General features: G+C 44.1%; 1 protein-coding gene across 1 annotated transcript in view; it reads right to left on the reverse strand.

Moving 5' to 3' along the window:
- Positions 1-363: 363 nt before the first annotated feature.
- GRIN2A (glutamate ionotropic receptor NMDA type subunit 2A) overlaps positions 364-19,751 on the reverse strand; it is a 150,156-nt gene continuing 130,768 nt past the window's right edge. Inside the window, exons 10-12 of the mRNA XM_087417806.1 lie at positions 8,843-9,081; positions 785-1,952; positions 364-374 (exon numbers count right to left, since the gene is read on the reverse strand). Coding sequence (XP_087273932.1) covers positions 364-374; positions 785-1,952; positions 8,843-9,081 — 1,418 coding nt within the window. The remainder of the gene's footprint in view (positions 375-784; positions 1,953-8,842; positions 9,082-19,751) is intronic.

Here is a 19,751-nt window from a genome sequence, read left to right on the forward strand (position 1 = left end):
CAGATTCCTTGAGTGGAAGACTATGGCGTGGAGCCATGTGCAAAAGAACCAACAAAAAAATCCTCTTCCTTTGCAGGGCACTAGTGGACATCTGACATTTACCCTCCAGAAGGTTGGCCATTACGTACGTTTCCCTATAGATAAAATATTAATGGAAGGTTTTAAACATCAGATTCAATACTAGGCATTTTCTTGTACACACGTCTATTGCTGCAGGAATTCAAAACCCTGGGGGCAGAGTACATATTATTCTTATTTGCAGCATAAGGCATAACATGCTCTGAAATATACACATCGCTGTGGCCTCTACTGTCCCTGGAACAGTACGATGCCGTTGACCTCAAGGACGATCGAAGATAGCTGTCATTCACTGCCTGGGATGGCAACGAGTGTTTATAAGGGTCTGAGGGGCATCTCCCAATGACTAAGCGTTGGTCATCCCCATAGGCGTGGAGGAAAGGGTTATCGGAGGCGTGGTCCGGCAAGAGAGACTTACTCCTCTTGCTGTCCTCCAGACCCTGGGGGAAAAGGGAGCTTTTGTTCCCCAAGAGTTTGTTTGAGGGGACACTAAAGAGACTCCCATACAAATTTCCTTCCATAAGCCGTTCCCTGTCCTTGAGGCTTATGCTCCGAGAAGGCCTGCTAAGGTCAGTCTCCCTAGGTTTGTCAAGAATGTTATCATAAGAATGCTGACGGCTAATCCTTAGCTTGTTCCTTTGGAACTGGAGGGTGTTGTTCTGTGCCCAGTCCTGCTGGTAGACCTCCTCCTGGGTGGCTGGGTTACCTGTCTCCTGAAGCATCTGGTCTTCATCAATGTCGTAGAGGTTCCCCATCCGGAGGCAAGCATCGCACTTGAACGGGGACCTCACGGTGAAATGGCCTGAGTAGGTGGGCAGGTTGGAAAGGCAGCTCCTGCAGTGTGTGGAGTTCTGCCGGTAACGGTCACTGCCCTCGCTGTGAGGGGAGCTCTTGTCTTTCAAGCTGAAGTGCTTGGAGTAGAGTTTATACTGGTCATTGTTGGGAAGCCCGTCTTCACTGTGCAGCGAGTTCCTGTTCAATGGCAGCGTGGAGTCCCCCTTGCGGAAGTTTTCACTGTGGTCCTGGTAGACATCTGGGAAGTCCACGTTCTCAGGAAGGGCCATGTTTTCAATGAACTGGGGAGGATCTAAGTGGAAGCTGGGCTCCTTCTCGCCATCGATGGTGTAGATCTTATCCCTGGGGGAGCTTGCTTTGGTTTTCAGGTAGGAGCGTTCAACCTCGCTGCAGTCCTTGGGGTATTTGGAGGCCGTTGATCTTTTGAAGTTGTCCTTGGTTTTGTGGTTCTTATTGTTGTCAGGTTCCCTGTGGCATGTGGCCCGACTCGAAGTTTCTGAAATGTCCGAGTGGGCCACCTCTTCTGGAAGGTACCTAGGACTCTTTAGGGTGTGGGTCCTATTCTCCACTGGTCCCTCATCCCTCTGGGATACTGGGTTCTGGGTCAGTGAATCTTGCCGTAGAGATTCCATGGACTTCTTCCAAAGCTGCCGGGGCCTGGAATTCCCTTTGGATTCTGTGCTCACGGCCACCTCCACTGTGTTAGGGTTGGACTCATTGAGAGTAAGAGGGTGCTGGCCCTGGAACACGTAGTTATTGAGGTTATCCTTATGTCTGTTGGCCACAAACGTTTGGAGTTCATTCATGTTGTCCCCAAAAATGCTGTCTTTCCCCTGGAAGGACCTGTTATCCGAATATATTAAATTTCCCTTATCGGAAACCATGTCCATGATGAGGGAACCTCTTTGGATGAAGTCAGCAGCTCTTTTGGGGGAATCCATTCTTGAGGAGTTCATGTTGGAAATGTTTTTGGCTGACCGCAGGAGTTTTAACATGTTGCTCTGGGACCCAGTCAGATTGAAGTCTGGAGACTTCTTCTTTTCTTCGATGTGCACTCCATGAATGCAGCTGTAAATGCCCTGTGGGAAGTAACATAAAATGCCATCAGCAGTAGCAAGGACATAAAACAACTTCCCACCTGAACTTTACCTGCAAAGGTGAGATACGGCCTTCTCGTAGGAGCCCTGGAGAAATAGTGACATCCAATCTGAATCCTGATGATGCTTCTTAAATGTATGAGACCAGTGGCAAAGCATCAGGCTTACTTTGTCTCTCTGGCTCAAGATTATCTAACACATAGCCATACTTGGAATTTGAGAAAAGGTATCAACTAATGCTCGTGTAACTACCAGGGTCTCAGTGCCTCCAAATTGGCATGTAAGGATATATAATTGACCTATCAATACCCAGGTCATTAACTCATGCTTTTATTGAGGTCTTTCAGGATCATCTTTGAAGTTTGGATACCAGAGAGTCAGGTATTGACAGGTAAACTAAGTTGGCATAAAAGGATGACCTATTATTAATTCTTTTGGGGAATTACCTCTACCCACACACTGAAGCTATCAATCAAGGCATGAGACCCAAGCAGGCCAATCAGAAAACCCTTTCTGATTAGTCTAAGCATAGGCATGAAATCCATGTGTGATCAATCAGACATTTTGAGATAGAAGTGGCAGTTGCAGAGGACTAGTCATGTGGGGATGTTAGTCTGAGAGTGAAGCCATCATAGAAAAAGGCAGAGCACAGGGGATAGAGAGACATGGCATGGTTTGAACCCTGGGGCCACCCTTTTGGACTTTCCACTTACCCCACTAACATATTATTTGTGAGTTTGTTCAACATATTTAGAGTTTGGTTTTTGTTACTAGGAACGGTGGAGAGTCCGTATGACACAGTGATGCTGCATTTAAATCCATCCAGAAACTGAGTGACTTCAGGACTCCTGGGAGCTCAAATATAAGCACCCCCCTCTATAGGTCTCTTGCTTTCCACTCCATCTTCTTTCTTTCTCAAAAATAGCTGTTTACTTTTACTTAAGAGTAACTCAAGGGAAGAGCTCTTGCCTCATGCTGCAATAGGAGGCAAAGGAGCACCAGTGACATTATGATTTGTGTCCCCCTTGACCCACTCATGCCCTCAGATTTTGGCAGCTGTACCTAAAGGGAACAATCAGATCAAAGCTGCAGAATTTGACCCGGTCCTCCCAAGACCGACAGGGAGCCAGCCCAAGAAGGGGCTTGTAAAGTGAACGTGGCAGCTGCTGCTGACTTTGGCATCAACTAGTGGGAAGCATGTGTGGTTCACTGTGGACTCTGATAATAGTGGCTCCATTGGTTGCCCACGGTGGGGACGAGCTTAACCCGCAAGGATGCTCACGGAACTGTGACAGCCTCAACCCGTTTGCACTGCTGCATTTTCCTTGTGGTTTTCTAAAGACAATCTCCACTCCAGCCTTCAAGGAACAATAAACAGAAAAGCCTACAGTTGTGCATTTGAGCATCTCTTTCTCTGACCGTCTCAACCCCAGGCTGCACGGTTAAGGCTCCCCGAGGCTAAGGCCCTGGCATCATGCCCTTTCCCACCTTCCTGCAGCCTTATCTTTAGTCTCCTTTACTATGTCGTGTGTGGTTGGCTGTTCACTCTGCCAGGAAGCAATGTCTCCTTGTTGCTTCCAGAGCTGCTGGATGTGGAAATCATACAAATGCACTATGCATTTCACATAGCATAGTGCTTCTGAGCCTTTTACGTTAACCTATGCCTTCCCCACCCAATTTAGTAATGTAGTCTTGTACCCTGACTACAAGGGATTCTGCTACGATAGGTGAAAATCAATGTGTCTCCTATATGTTTGAATCAGCCAAGATTTGTGCCTTTTCTTCCTGTTGTTAGTATTACGAAAACAGTAGTTTTTATACTTTTTTCCTCAATTTGCAATTTTATTCTAATGAGCTCCCCTTCCCCTCCTAGCAATTTTGAGAACTTCCCTCCACCTCTTCACTATCAGAGTAATATGCTCCCACCTGCCAAGTTGAGCTGGCTGTCTGTCTACTCGGAGGAGGCCTGCAGAAGGGGTCAGGAGGCTGAGTTATGTTTCAGGAGATGGGAGGATGGCTGCTGACTGCTTCCTCCCATCCTTGGTTTCCCCAGGGACCTACAGCCAAGGCAGTTCCCAGGTGCTGATCTGCCAGGTGAAGCCATGGGAAGGAGTCAATGTGACAGGCCCTGCCTGCACCCCAAGTTTTGATGACGGCATTCTCCAACTGAGTTGACGCATTTTCTAGATGGCCTGCTGAGGAGGGGTGGGGTGCATATTACAGAATGATGGGAAGAGTCAGAGGCCTGGAAGCCACTGGATGTGAGCCCCAGCTCAGTCTTTATTAGCTCTGTGAACTTGGATAAGCCACTACATCTTTTGGAGCTTCAATTTCCACATCTGTAAAATGGGAATCATAAACTCCTAAGGTGGGGACGAGAGCAAGATAAAATAATGCAGACAAAGCACGTGACACAGGAGGGGCTCCATAAACGTGAGCTGGACGAGCTGCTCAATCATCCCTGACCTGCCCTTTTTTGCTATTGCCTTTCCTCTCCATCCTTTCACACTAGCATGAGCACACAGTGCCCATTCTATCAAAGCTGCAAGAAAACGCATGCTACCCTTTACCAGGAAGGTTTGTTCTGGGAAGCCACTGTAGCTTTCTGGTTAGATAAGCAGCCTAAAGCCTACCTTGGGAGCCAAACCCCTGTGCTGGAGTTTCTTTCTTCCCTGCAGAGTTCTCTCTTTCTTTTCTCCTCTATTATTCATAGATTCCAGCTACATTTTATGGGTGTGGAGATAAGATGCCCTCTCAGCGACCCAGTGGGCTCAGATAAAATTAGCATTGATGACTCAATGTGCTGTTCCAGACACTTTGCTTTGCTCCTCCTGAGGGCTCCTGACCTCTCAGAACGTTCTCAATGGGGCACAGGCTCTGCAGTCCTCCTCGCTTCCTTGGAGTGGGGCCTGATCCCAAAAGTGTCTGCTCTGGTCTAAATGTTTATGCCCCTCCAAATTCATATGTTGAAATCCTAACCCTAAAAGTTGATGGTATTAGTAGGTGGGGCCTTTGGGAGGTGATGAGGTCATGAGGATGGTGCCCTCATGAATGGGATTAGTGCTCTTATAAAAGAGACCCCACAGAGCCCCCTTGCACCTTCCACCACATGAGGACACAAGAAGTCTGTGACCCCGAAGAGGACCCTCACCCGACCTTGCTGGCACCCTGATCTCAGACTCCCAGCCTCCAGAACTTTGAGACATAAATTTCTGTTGTTTATGAGCCACCCAGTCTGTGGTATTTTGTTAGAGCAGCCTGAATGGACTAAGAGAGTATCTGACTTCTAGTCTGTTGGTCCCAATTGTGGGTTATCCAGAAGCTTCTTTCACTGTTTCCAAGCTGCCCTTATCTGAGCCCATTGAGAAGGCCACCACGGTTTCCATCTCCCTGGTCTTTGGCTTTGCTAAGTCTCCCATTCCTAATGTGTCAGGAGACAACTGGGACAGTTCTTTTTGCCAGTGACAGTGACTATTTTTTTCTGCACGAGAGGAAAGTCACTTTGTAAAGAAAACAAAAATTAAGAGCGCCCCACAGACTAGTGGGCAATTTTTGTAAGTTGTAAAAGACAAAAGCCAGGGCTGCAGGAGAAGCTTGGTTCTAATGTTAAATAAATCACTCTTTGAGCTCTGGCCTTCTCCCTTGGCGGTGCCAGGAGTGCATGTATCTCGGGTTTGTATCTGTGTTGCATTATCCAGAAGCTTTCCCAGAGACACTGAGCCCACGAGGAGAGCTGCGTGTGTCTGCTGGATAGCAATAGCTTTAAGTCTATTGGCTGGATGTTCAATGTGCTGAAAGAACCGGTAATGGAGAGACCCAGCAGATGTGCAGAAAAACCTGCTTTGGGGTAGAAGTCAATTCCAGAGCATCCTGGATCAACATCCCTTAGAAAGGAGCCTAAACTCTGAAATTGACTAAAGCATGCCACCCAGCCCTGCATACACAGATAATTTTCCTTACTCATGTCTTTTTCTGGCATGATAGATGAAATGAGAAGAGCTCTGTTATTTCAAGAAAACATAAGGTGAATGCAAAATGGTCCCATTCTAAGCTTTTGGGCCTCAGTTTCTTCATCCATAGGATGGGTGTGATCATATCAACCTCACAAAGTGCTGGAAGATTAGAGAGGATGGAGGAAACATAACTAGCCCAGGCCCTTACTCACACACTAAGCATAATTCATTGTGTAACTGTGATCTTGCATTTGTAGGACAGCAGGTTCTTTGCTTGGGAATTCCCCACTGCAGGTTTGTTAATGAAAATGGTTGTGTACTCACAATGAAGATCCTTTTTTTCCATGTGCGTTCTCTGTGCTGTGGAAGTAAGCATATACGGAAGGTGGCATATGTGTGAATATGCACATAAGACAAGCTTTAGAGGTCAGTGGTGGCCCTTGGCCAGAAACGAAGGACATTTTTTAGCAACCCAGAAGCCCTGGTATACACAACATCAGAGGCTGAGTCCATTCTCAGGTCCTCTATAAATGAGAGAGGCAAGACAGTATCATTACGTCAGAGATCTTTCTATTCACATATATTGGACTACACTTATTTTAAAGAGCAAATTTTATCTGGGGAGGGGGAGGGTCAGTGCTCAAGTAGGGCTCCCTGCAGCCTTCGAGGATGCAGGAGTGATGGTGGCTGGGAGTCCCACAGGGGCACAGAAGTCCCTGAAGCCTCCTAGGGACAGGAGGCTGAAGTTCAAATTTCAGCCTGTCAAGCCACAACACAACAATGCCCCCTCCTGTCTGCCCAGTCTCCCCTCCACTCCTGTCCCTCAAGATGCTTGGGATGAGAGTGAAGGATTTAGTTCATTCTCATAACGACAATCCCATCAACTTGGCTTCCTTAATGGTATCTCAGACAGAAGCGATGCTCTTCCAAAAACAAGCAAGATTTACAAGTAAAAGCAACAGTGTGCATTTGCTCATGATAATCCCAGAATCACTTGGACATGGAAAGCCTTTAGTAATTGGCAGAGAGAACTAGCTTAAAGTTGGCATAATACCTAGCTACATGCATGCGCGTTATTTTTAAGTAATCTGTGTGTTTAGATGTCATCAAGCTAGGTAGGAAATATGTATTTGCACGGAACCCAAGTTTAGAGTGCCACTGAATGGAGAAAATAAATCCTCCTCACTAAGCTAATGTGTACCTATCACATCTCCAATGTTCTTAAAATCACCAAATGCTAAGATTACATAAATTCCTTTTAAAATGAATATTGAGTTTTCCCAATAAACATTAGCATATAAAATTAGATGGTTTGAACCAAGTATTTTTCACCATGTTTCAAATCTTAATTTATTAAACTCTTTCAGAGTGAAAATAATTCCAAGGTGGGGCTAAATGGGAGAAATAGGTAGATAAATAGATGGTTGGATAGATGGATGAATGAATGGATGGATGGATAGATAGATGATTGATTGATTGATTGATTATCGGAAAGATAGATAATGTTATACTGTGTTGGAAGATGAGTGAACAATATGCATGTATGTGCTTTTCTTATGACGCAAGTAAATGACTAGATTGTGTTGAATATGTAAACATATTATGTGAGTTGCATGCACATATATGTGGTGTAGTATGAATTGTATCCAATCTCTTGTGTTGCTTGTGTTCGATGTTTGTTGCAAGAGTGTGGACTCTGGCTGGTACCCTCCATCTAGATTCAAATCCTGGCTCCAGCAAGGCTGTGCAGTGTTAGGTAATACCTCATAACTTTGAGTCTCCCCATCTGTAATCTGGGGCTGATAACAGTACCCACCTAATAGAGTCAGTTTGTAGGTTAAAGGAGATGAAGAAAAGTCCTCATATGGTGCCTGGCACATACAGGTGCTCCAAAAATATCAGCATTTTCCATAATTGTTCTCATTATTGATGAATTATGTCACATGTTTCTTTTTTTTTTTTTTTTTTTTTACATGTTTCTTTTTATGGCAACCTACACGAGCCATATTTTGCAGCATGAGAAAAGATTTTCTTGTATTGCATGTGAGCGCCCTATAGCATGTGTCTTCTGTGCTGTAGTTTACACTGGGTTGAATGTATATTTTGTTTTCTGTTTGACATATGTGCATTTTCTCCTGGTTATTCACATCTGTGTTCCATTTCAGGCTCTGGTGATTGCACACGCTCTTGTGGTTTGTTAGAGGCATATACACATACGAGGCAGCGTTGTATATAGATTTTGTTTCATCATGCATGTTCTGCCGGAATGCATGCATAAATTGTGACGTCTTACATAGGAATTTTAGTAATGTTGTGTAGCGCATCTGAGTGCTAGTGATGGAGGCCACAGACTGGCTGTGTTTGGCCCATGGAGCGTTTTGGTGTTTTTCTGGTTTTTTAATGGATTTAGTTACTAACATTTAAAAATCAAAAGGTTTCACATATAATCACATGACCACTTTCTCTTTTACAAACTAGAAGACCTGATAAAATTGGCCCTGCATTCCCAGAAGACAATACTGGGCAGGAGTTGAGGACGACTGCCCCTTTAGGTGTGGTAAGAATTGTGCAATTTGTCATAGTTGCTGGCATTCACTGTTATTCCCTTACCTTGACACTCAGGTTGAGTTGCTATTTTTCATCTCATTTGTGCTATTTTTCTCATGCTCAGACTGCTTTACTCACTTACTTTTCCTCTCTGGCTTCCACAGTCATCTGGGTTTGCAACCCTGGCTTATGAAGGCACAGAATCTGGATGGCCTTCTGACAAGCCCAAGAAGGGCTAGTGAGTGAGAGGAGGATGTGCAGACCACCCCCCGACCCTGACTCCCAGGAGTCAAGACTCCCTGATTCTCTGGAAGCCCCATGTTTTTCTGGACCTGTCTGCCGCATAAGGAAGTAGCCGCCAGGGGTACTGACCCTGCTGATGGAGAAGAGCAGCCCTGGCCGGTCAGAGCACACGCCCGTGAAACAGAAGCGCAGCTTCCAGTAGAAGAGGTGTTCCCAAATGAAGGTGATAAGGCTGAGGGCCATGGCAGCCGCCAGCATGTAGAACACGCCCGCCATGTTGTCGATGTCCAGCTGACTGCTCATCACCTCGTTCTTCTCGTTGTGGCAGATCCCCGTGAGCCACAGTGTCTCCAGCTCCTCCATCTCACCTGAACAGAAGACAAGATCCACAGGCAGTGAGAGCAGGGCACAGACATTGGGGCAGACTCCTCTGGGTTTGGGGCAGACATGTGTCACTTATAACTGTGTAACCTTAAGGTAAGTTAATGAGCTCTCCGAGTCTGCGTTTGCTCACTTGTTAAAAGAAGATGATAATGACAACCATACCTCGCTAATATCATTGCAGGAGGATGAAATGAGAGCATGTATAGTTTGGTACAGTTTTTTTGTTTTCTTGGTCATTATCAGTATGTACTGCCTACTCTGCTTCTCTCTATCCCCATCCCCAACACCCACCCAAGCCTGGAATAGGACACATGATATACTGAGGCATGCTACAGTGGAAAGACTTGCATCCCAGTCATGACTTCATCACTTACTAGCTGTGTGACTTTGGAGCCACAGTTATCCTGTCTGTGCAATGGGTATAACAATAGTGCATACCTCCTAGAGTTCTGGTGAGGACCGAATGAGCTCTTGTCTGCACAATTCCTAAATGAGTGCCTAGCTCATGGCAAGTTCTCATAAATAGTAGCTTTCATGGGGTTGTTGTAAAGACAATGCCCAGCACAGTGTCTGACACATGGTAGTCCTCAAATATATTAGTTTCTTCTTTGTTCTTCATTTAGAACATCCAGGATTTTTCCAAAAAGTCATCCACAAGTGGTGCATTTAGGGCACAAAACATTGATTAAAAAGAGACATCCCAACGGGCTCTGAATGGCCCCTTGCAAACTCAATCCCTCCCCACTTCAGTAGGCAATTGAAGAAGAAGATGGGGTCCTCAATGGAAAAAAAAATGTCAGTGTGCTTAGCATGAATTTGTCTCTCTTTTATGCACATTTGTCCAGGTGCCATTTAGGAGGAAATTCTCTGATCTGAATATCTGGCAATTACACTAACTGTCTAGAAATTCACTAAACTATGGCACTTAGACTATGATTCAGCCTTTAAAAATTGTCCTTCAAGGACAGTGAAAATCAGGGAAGATACATATAACGTTAAATAAGAAGTATGACTACAGTGTGTGTGTATATATTGTTTACATATATATAACCTCTAAGACATGATAAGAGAGATGCGGAGAAAAATTAAGGAAATACTCCAAATGTCTATTTGACTCTCTTTTGAAGAGGTTAATTATAATTATTGCTTTCATATCATTCTCTCTTTTAAGTTTTGTGAAGTTAGTGTCTATTGCTTTTGGTCTGTTCTTAGTCTTGAATTATTTGGCTGAACACAGAAATATAAGTTGACAATTATTTTTCCTTGACCTTTTGAAGATGTTATTGAGTTTTCTTCTGCTCTAGATTTAGAAGTCAGCTAATAATCTAATTGTCATTACTTTCCATGCAATCTATATTTTCTCTGATGGCTTTTGAGCATTTCATTCTGTCTTTGGTGTAGAATCTAGGTGTGGATTTGTTTTATTTGTTTTGCTCTGAACTCAGTGTGAGTCTTGAATCTGATGACTCATAACTTTGTGGAAAAATCTCACCCATTTTTGCTCTGAATATTAACTCACTCCTTTTTAAAAAATTAATAGACTTTATTTTTTAGAGTAGTTTTAGATTTACCCAAAAAACTGAGCAGAAAGTACGGAGAGTTCTCATATTCTCCCTCTCTCCATTCCCCTATTAACATCTGGCATTGTGGTACATTTTTTATAATTTATTAACCAATCTTGATACATTATTATTAACCAAAGTCCATTGTCTACATTAGGGTTCACTCTTTGTGTTGTAAAGTTCTGTGGGTTTTGCCAAATGCTTGACATCGTGTACCCACCATTGTGGTATAAAACAGGGTAGTTTCACTGCCCTAAAAATTCCCTGTTCTCCACCGATTCATCTCTTCCCATCCCCCATCCCAACCCCTGGCCACCACTGATCTTTTAACTGTCTCTATAGTTTTGCCTTTTCCAGAACATTATATAGCTCGAACCACGTAGTATGTAGCATTTGCAGACAGGATTCTTTCACTTAATAAGATGCATTTAAGGTCCCTCTATGTCTTTACATGGCTTGATAGTTCATTTCTTTTTATCGCTAAATAATATTCCATTGCATGGATGTCCAGTTTGTTTATCCATTCACCTATTGAAGGACATCTTCATTGCTTCCAAGTTTGGGCAATTATGAATAAAGCTTCTATAAACATTCATGTGTAGGTTTTTGTGTGGACATAAATTTTCAACTCATTTGAGTAAATACCTAGGAGCATTATTGCTGAATTGTGTGGTAAAACTATGTCTAGCTTTGTAGGAAACTGCCAAACTCTCTTCCAAAGTGGTTGTGCCATTTTACATTCCCACCGGTAATGAATGAGAGTTCCTATTGCCCCACATCCTCACCAGAATTGATTAGTGTTGTCCATGTTTGGGATTTTAGCCACTCTAATAAGGTGTGTAGTGGTGTCACGTTGTTTTAATTTTCAACTCCCTAATGACACGTGATAATCCTATCTTTTCTTTTTCTTCTGAAAATTTTGTTTAAAATATTCTGGACCTTCTCATTCTAGCCTCTAGGTTATTAACTTTGTTTTAATCTTTTCCATTCCTTTATCTCTCTGTCCTGCAGTGAGATGATTCCCACAGATCTATTTTCCAGTTCATTTATTCTTTCATTAGAAATATTTAGCTTTATGTTTTAATTTTAGTTTATTTAATTGTGACATTCATGTGGTTATTTAGAGTTCTGCCTATTCTTTTTATCATAATGTCCTACTCTCTTGTTATGATTTTTAAAACTTTTATACATGTAATAATTTCAAATCTACAGTCTTTTAGATTATTCTCTGCCCTGCCACCTTAGTTCTTAAGATTCACATTCTTCTGTTGTGTGTGCTGACTCTCATGGGGGGTTACTTCCTCGAGATACTTGTAACTTTTGATTAAGAGCTAATCTTCAGCAGAGTTGTTCTCTACCTAAAGCCCATGGGGTCCCCAACACACTGGGCTACAGTGGGGTTCTGCCATGGTTTCAGGGGCTTTCAATGTACCAGTATTTTTTGTGTGTGTGTGAGGAAGATCAGCCCTGAGCTAACATCTGCCAATCCTTCCTCTTTTTTTTTTTTGCTGAGGAAGACTGGCACTGGGCTAACATCCGTGCCCATCTTCCTCCTCTTTATATGGGACGCCACCACAGCATGGCTTGACAAGTGGTGCATCAGTGCACGCCCGAGATCCGAACCGGCGAACCCCGGGCCACCGCAGCAGAGCACGCGCACTTAACCGCTTGCGCCACCAGGCCGGCCCCTCAATGTACCAGCTTTTGTATGAAAAAATTTTTACTGTAACTACTGCACCATTTAAATAGTAAACATGTAGACCTCCATACTCATTTGAGTTTTAATTTTTCACTCAGAGCTTCAAACAGATGGCAGGTCTTCTTGTGCTTTCTTCGCTTTGATGGACAGGTTTTTCTAGTCTCCTTTTCACAGATGCGTTGACTCACTGAAGGTCTCAGATTTACGCAGTGGTATCATCTACTCTCTTTGCACAGTTGAGGGCCCCCATGGGGAAGTCAAAGCTCCGGTCTCCACCCCCACCGCCTACAGCCACTTAAGCTGCCGCCCCTCAGCTGAAAAGCACATGAGAATATCCCATTGCCCTCTGTTTCCAGCACCTAAGGGCTTCCCTCTCTTTTGACCTTGACTGTGTGCTGTGCGAGTCTGCGTGTGCAAGTGTGTGTGTGTGCACATGCTTCTAATCCTGCATGGTGATGTGTTTGCAGCATGAAGGGGGCTCATGTCAGCTTAGTTTACCATTGTACCACAACCATATACATGTGTTTGACTTTTGCAATCAGAATTTTAAAAGCATACATCTTTATGGGAGGAAAAAATAGGAAATATATCCCTTTACAAATTCTTCACCCTCAAGGAAGGGTGCTGGTTAATCAGTGGTGCAGGCAAAACGATGGGAAGGGATATCTTGATTTCAACTCCTTTCCTTCCGACAGCTTCCAGGGCTTTCCCATGGTCACAAAAGTCCCGGGAGACTCTCTAACATTATCTCATTGTCCACCCAAGACCACCACCAATTCGGCCAAATTCCTCTGCCCACTGTGTGCTTCAAGATTTACATCATTGCTTCTTCTTCTCACAAAAACACCGATACCAACCCTTCAAAAATACAACGTGCTGTTGACTTCCCACCTCCCTTTGGAGCCTGTGAGGACACAAAAATGGGTCTTCTCCCCACGTTTTTTCCAATTCCCAGCACTTCTTCCTTTTGATATCATCCCAGAGAAAGCCAGGGTTGTAGGCCTCCAACAAGGTCAGTCTGGGTGTAAGAAACATCATCTTGATTCCTCTCAGGATGCCAATGTAAAGATTTTTCCTCTGTCCTCCGCAAGTCAACTTGGTAAACCAGACCCGCATCCCGAAAGGAGAGTAAATGCGCGTTTCTCAATACCAATTACAGTCTGTTCCAATCATTTTCCAGTTAATCATTTCCTGCCTCGTGGCCTTCTACTCGTGTACTGAACTGTAGTTCAAATACTTTCTTTTTTTGTTTTTAATTTACTCAAGTATATTGTAATATCCTTGAGGGAGATCAGGGATCGTGTTTTATGATTTTGATATTTCTTGTGGCCTGCAGCATGCAGTAAACATTGAACCCATATTTTCTGTTTCTGTCTTTCTCCTTCCATCCCCAGGCTTAAATTAGGCAGCATTGCAAAAATGTTCAGACCTGTTGGGTGAGGTGTTCTGCCATATAAATAGAGGAATACAGAGCAAAAGGGAACTTGCAGGGGGCCTGAGAATAAAAGGCTGGGAAGTTGCATGTCCTCAGCCAGGGTGAAGCAACAAAGGTCATTTTTCCAAGAAGCAGCTCTATGATGCTCATTCCACTGTCAGTTTCTCCTATTACAAAGAGGCCACGATCTTTGTCAATGTGATCTTGTGAACTGGAGCCAGTAAATGGGACAATTAAATCTCTCTCTGGAAGCAGATCATTCTTGCTGGGAAGACAAAAGCTAAGTGCTCTCCTGGGAGCAGAGGGAGCCTGGGCAGCTTTGGGTGTGCAACCAGGCCCATACTGTCATCCTCTGTCCACCTGAGAGGACTGGCCCCTGCAGGATGCTGAAGGCCCTCTCCCTCTCTATTTATACCTCTAACAACAGGAAGCTCATGAGCACTTGAGAATGCCTTTGCATCCATGGAAGTTATGCCTGTTCAAAAGTTCTTCCTATATCTGTCTTCAGGGGAGAAGACATTGCCAGCCACAGGTATCTCTGCCGACCTCTGAGTTCTGTGCCCTCCTGAGGAAGGCCGTAAGTCCAGTACATTGAGCAGGGCATCACAGCTCTCTCCTTCCCAATGTTGCCAGTTAAAAGGCAGAGTGGTGGGGCTTCAAGAGTCGGGAGCCCGAAAGACGTAAAATCTGAAAGGGAACACGCCAGAATAATTGAGACAGCACTGTGCGTATGTCTGAGACTTGCTTCCATTAGCTGCCTGGATGATGCTGCAAGAGGCTGCGTGAAATGTACAGAGTTGGTCAGACCAAATCCTGTACAGAAAGGAGACAGACAGTGCAGGACCACGCATGAGCACGGAGTTTTTCCCACATTATCTATCCACTCACTTACAAGGTAGAAGCCATGGGTTTCAGATTTGCAAAGAGGAATGAATGAAAATTCAGGTAGACACCTTCCAGCAAATCACAAGAAAGAATGTTTCAGGTAGAAAACACTAGAGTGAGCTACACAAGGGAGCACCCTTCCCTGAAGGGTTTGGGGAGCATGTCAATCATCCTGTAAGGTCTAGACAGCCACAGGAGGTAGTCTGAGCACCAGCTGCCTGCATTCAACTCTCGCCCATTTCATCCTGGTCCAGACACCTACATATCTATCTATCCACTCATCCATTCATTTATCTATTTTTTTAATCTTTTATTTAACAAAGTTACATAAATTCTATTCTGCTTCAGGCACTGTACTACAATTTTCAAAAATTAACACATGTAGCCCTCCTATCAACTTCATGTGGCTGGTGCCATTATCACACCCATTTTACAGATGAGGCTCAGAGAGGTAGAGGAACTTGCTCAGTCTCTCTGAGCTCCAGCTGTAGCATCCACCAAATGGAGCACAACAGCATTTACCTCACAGGAGTGTTGCCGGAATGAAATGAGCTTTCATGCACACAGTGCCAGACCCACACTAATTACTCAACCGATATTGCTGGAGACATCATTATTTCCTGCCCGAAGCCAGGGAAGCTGGAGAGTGTGGTGGACCACATATCCCTTTCTGTATCCTTCCAATCTGTGGAGGCTATGATTCAAAGAATGCATGTCCAGAGACAAGGCTTGGCCCTCCAAGAAGAATCTGGTATGTGCAAAGTAAGAGAAATCAGTTCCTTATTTGCCCTAGACTCATGCTCTGCACTTCCAGAGGGACTGAGGTTGCTTTTCAGATTAGATTTCATTCTATTCCGTAAGACAGTCTGAGAGCTAAGGGGATTGCTTCGGGAAAGGATTTTATAGCATGCAATGTGACGAGCCTTCAGACTTCCTGAGCATTTCTCCCTCAAGCTTGGTTGTAAAAAGTCTATTTTGAACCTGTACCCTTTAGGCTTTGTCCAAAGCCTGAGAACTTGCTGAAATACATCTTCTAAAATCGGTCCACATCTATATCCTTCTAAAATCAGCAGGCACATCTACATATTTTTTTTTCTTGGTTTCTGGCCAAAACACCTGACCCTAGGCAGTAACGGTACAGAAAGAAATAGTGGGTGGTTTTGAGAAGCTGGATTTGCTGTTCTGTTTCATTTGTAGTCAAGGATGCTACTGCTTTTTGGTTCTCTGAGGACGTCATTGGGTTTTGCTTTACTCACTCATTCATTCACTGAAAAAAGAACATTTCTAAAGCACTTGGCACATGGTCGGCATCTGTATTTTCATAACACACAGTCTTTGGCCTCTATAAGCTCAGAGTCCTACGGGAGAGACAGGCATGCAAACCAGTAATCATGGCGAGATGAGATGAGTGAATTTTCATAGGGCTGGAGGCAGCAAGAAACATGGGGTGTTTTGAGACCAGAGAATGGTTCAGAATTTGGAGGAAGGAAGAAGTGATCAAAGGAGAGGCCTGAAGGGCAGGAGCCGATTGCAAAGGATTCAGATTTCATGTTAAGGAGTTTAGGGTATCCTGGGAGCAGTGGGGTCATTGGATGAGATAAGCTGTATACTTGGTGGGCCCAAGATTCTTCAGTTACTGTCCATGGAAACCCAGTGTGTCCTCACATATAAGATAAGGCAGGCTGCTACAGGTGGATGGGGGATGGCAAATTAGAACAGTGGTGCCACAACATGGCAGAAGGTCACCAATAAATTCTATCCCAGTGACACAATCATTATTGGAGTCCTGTCCTGGTCTCAGAGGCAGGCAGGACATGCAGATTAAACTCTCCTGCTCCCAGGAGCTGTAGTGACTGGGAGAAACTCACTTGCAAGAAATTGCTGACAAGGATCTATTGTAAATTGTCATCAATATCACCATTGCCCATAACAATTTACTCCAGATATGCCAGCCGCATGGTATTGTGATGAAAACTTGGCAATGGCTATCTTTGGGGTACAACTCAGAGGTCTCCATCTCCAGGAAATCTTCCCTGAATGCATCCCTTCCCTTCCCTGAGGGATGTCAGTTTGAGACCGTGGTTTCTCCTTCCGTGACATCCTGGATATCTTGTCAGTAGAGAATCTGTCACACTAGAGAATAATGGTCCCTTGCTTCTAAGTTGTCCCCAGTGGGAGGTGAGTTTATTCGGGATGGGGATCCTGTCTTATCTTCTTGTACCTGCAGTTCCTGGCACAGGGCTTGGCACATAGTAGGTGGCCCATAAAACTGTGTTGACTGTAGATGACACAAGCCTCCTCTCCTTGATTCATTTGTGATCCACTGATCTGAGGATCAGCAAGAGCCCAAGAAAGGAAGGACTCTGAAACTCCAGGCAGAAGGGTCAGGAACAGTTTCTGAAACCCATAAATCAAGGCTGATTCTTGGGGCAAGTTTCAATCAAAGATCTCAGCAATAGAGTCCAGTGTTTCCCCACAGGGACCCAACTTCCATCTATAGCCCAAAGACGTCAGGGTGATGTTGCCGCTGATCACATAAGGGTTTGCTGTGAACACCAAGAGGGAAACTGACCCCATTTCAATCTTGTTTCATGTCTTGCCCAGAGACTGGGCACTGTGGGTTTCTCAGATGCCCGAGTGGAATTAGAAATGGCAAAGGAACAACTTTCTTTGTAGAAAATCTAGGACACCCTCATTGGCAGACTCGTGTTCTTGATGAGAACAGATTCGGTCTCTGTGAGCTCGGAACTGTGGTCCTGGGAGTGAGGATGGCTTGGGGTCTGCAGGGTTGACGCCAAGTCCTCTCCTTGTCCAGTTGCCCCTGAAGGAAGCTGCTGGTCTGATGTGGGGATGTAGTCTGTGGCCTTGGAACAGAGTACAGTTAGGCAGACCATCTGATCGCTGACCTTGGGACCTTAGCTTCATTAATTTCACATTTTTGACTCAAAGCCAGGTGAACTTAGATCTGGAAATAATAGCATCCCAGAGCCTAGCATCTCTGTATCTATGATCTCTGAGGGTCATTGAACCATTTGCTGGAGAGAAATAAAATACCTTTGGTGGGGGGCAGGGGGCTGGAGGAGAGAAATAGTACAAGGTTCTGGACACAAATAGACTGAATTTGGAAGATAAATCTCCCTTATTTAAATGTCAGAATATTCCATTTCTGTATAATGCTGAGAAGCCACAAAACCAAAATAAAAATAGGGCTAGGCTTAAATGTATCCAGTTAGATGCAGAGACAGGCTGTCTTTGGCATAAATGTTTTACCACCACCTTCCAACTGAGGTCTCTGCTCTGTGGATTGGCGCTCAAGCATTGCAGAATTCATTGCTGCTGTTGCCATCTGGCTGGGAATTCATAGGCCACATGATCAACCATGCAAGTTTGAGTTGGGGAATTTTATGTACACAGGTCCCCAACCCGTGCCGCTTGGAGAAAAAGGAAAAAGAGGAGAGAGGATTGGGCAACTCCATCAAATGTCAAACAAGGTACACGGTCACAGTTTTCCTTTGGAGGGTGGAGTTGGTGAGAAATAATTCTATGACTGGAGAAAAATTGCAAGAAGTCTAGGAAATTCTATGTAAACCAAGCCCTTCTGGAGTCTGCTAAACCAATTTGCCTCATACCCATATAGATGATCAAGCTGCTAAAACTTAAAAGGCCTATGCATCTGTGAGAATCAGTGAGTTCATAGCAACTTTTTGACATTGCACATTTTCTCAATCAATAGTCCTCAAAATCCTCTGACTCATCATGTAAGAGTGTTAGGACTTTTTAATATCACAAAGGGGTCCTTGTGTTTTAAAAGGCTGTGGATGTAAGAAAAAAAAAAAAAGAAAGAAAAATATAGCAATAATCCCACATCTCGTGCCAAGAAATATCTTCTTTCTTTCACAAGTAAAATGACATCACCACTTTCAGTTCCTTTTTATTGAAGTGTTGTCAACAAGCTCTCTGAGACTGTAAAATCCTTATGCAAAGGGATCACATCCGTTTATCTGCATTCCTCATTGCCTAGCACAGGGCAGGGAGCTTGGTGGGCACTCAAGACTTGGCTGTGAAATGAAGGAGAAAGAGAAGGAGAGAGTGGAGAGGAAAAAGAGGAGAGGAAGAGGGGAGGAGGAGAAGGAAGAAGGACAGAAAGGGAGAAATGAGACCTTATAGGAAGGACCCTATACCTGTCATCAGTGCTATCCATAACCAAAGCAGAAAGAAGACCTGGTTTCTCTTTTTATAGAGGGTGGTGGGGTGACGTGGAGGGCTGGGTTATGACTTATGAGAGCTCTCAAACCTCTCTTTGATGACAGCTTGCTCCCCCATTAAGCACGGTGGTGCTCCTCTGGCCTCCTCTTTCTTATCCCAAGTCTAAAGTACCAGATGGGGATGAGATGCATGAGTGGGAGCAGTGGGAGAGCATACGGGGATGAGAGAGTATTCAGATTGAGATTCCCACTCAGGAAAGTATGTGGGGCAGACACTACAGTCCTCTTGCTCCATTACTAATGATGCAGCTGAGGTCAAATTCAATGAACCAGGGTCACAAAATAAGGATGCTGGAGAAAGCCTTTGGATCTCTAAACTACTGGCTATGATCACACAACAACATCCAACCACACAGCCACTGATGAGCACACCTAGAGTTATGTTATACAAGCCTGCTCTTCCTGGCTCCTAGAAGGAAGAAACAGGGCACTCAGAGAAACCACGTGCACTGCTGGTGAGAATGTAAGTTGGTTTTGGAAACTGTTTGGAAGTATCTACTAAAGTGGAGAATATGCCTGCTCTATGACCCTGCAATTTCATTCCTAGATATATTCCCAAACGAGTAAGTGCCTACATGTACCAAAAAATGTACAAGAATGTTCAAAACAGACAAAAATGAGAAATAACACAAATGTCCATCAACAGCAAATGTATAAATAAATTGCAGTATATTCGTACAGTGGAATACCACACAGTAATGAAAACATAATGAGCCATAGTTACATGCATTAATATGGATTAACGTCATAAAAGACACAAATAAATACAAGTTGTATGATTCCACCATTTATTTGAAGTTCAAAAGGA

This window comes from Ceratotherium simum, chromosome 26, assembly GCF_057802395.1.
Source record: "Ceratotherium simum simum isolate JZ-2026a chromosome 26, ASM5780239v1, whole genome shotgun sequence".
Lineage (NCBI taxonomy): Eukaryota > Metazoa > Chordata > Mammalia > Perissodactyla > Rhinocerotidae > Ceratotherium > Ceratotherium simum.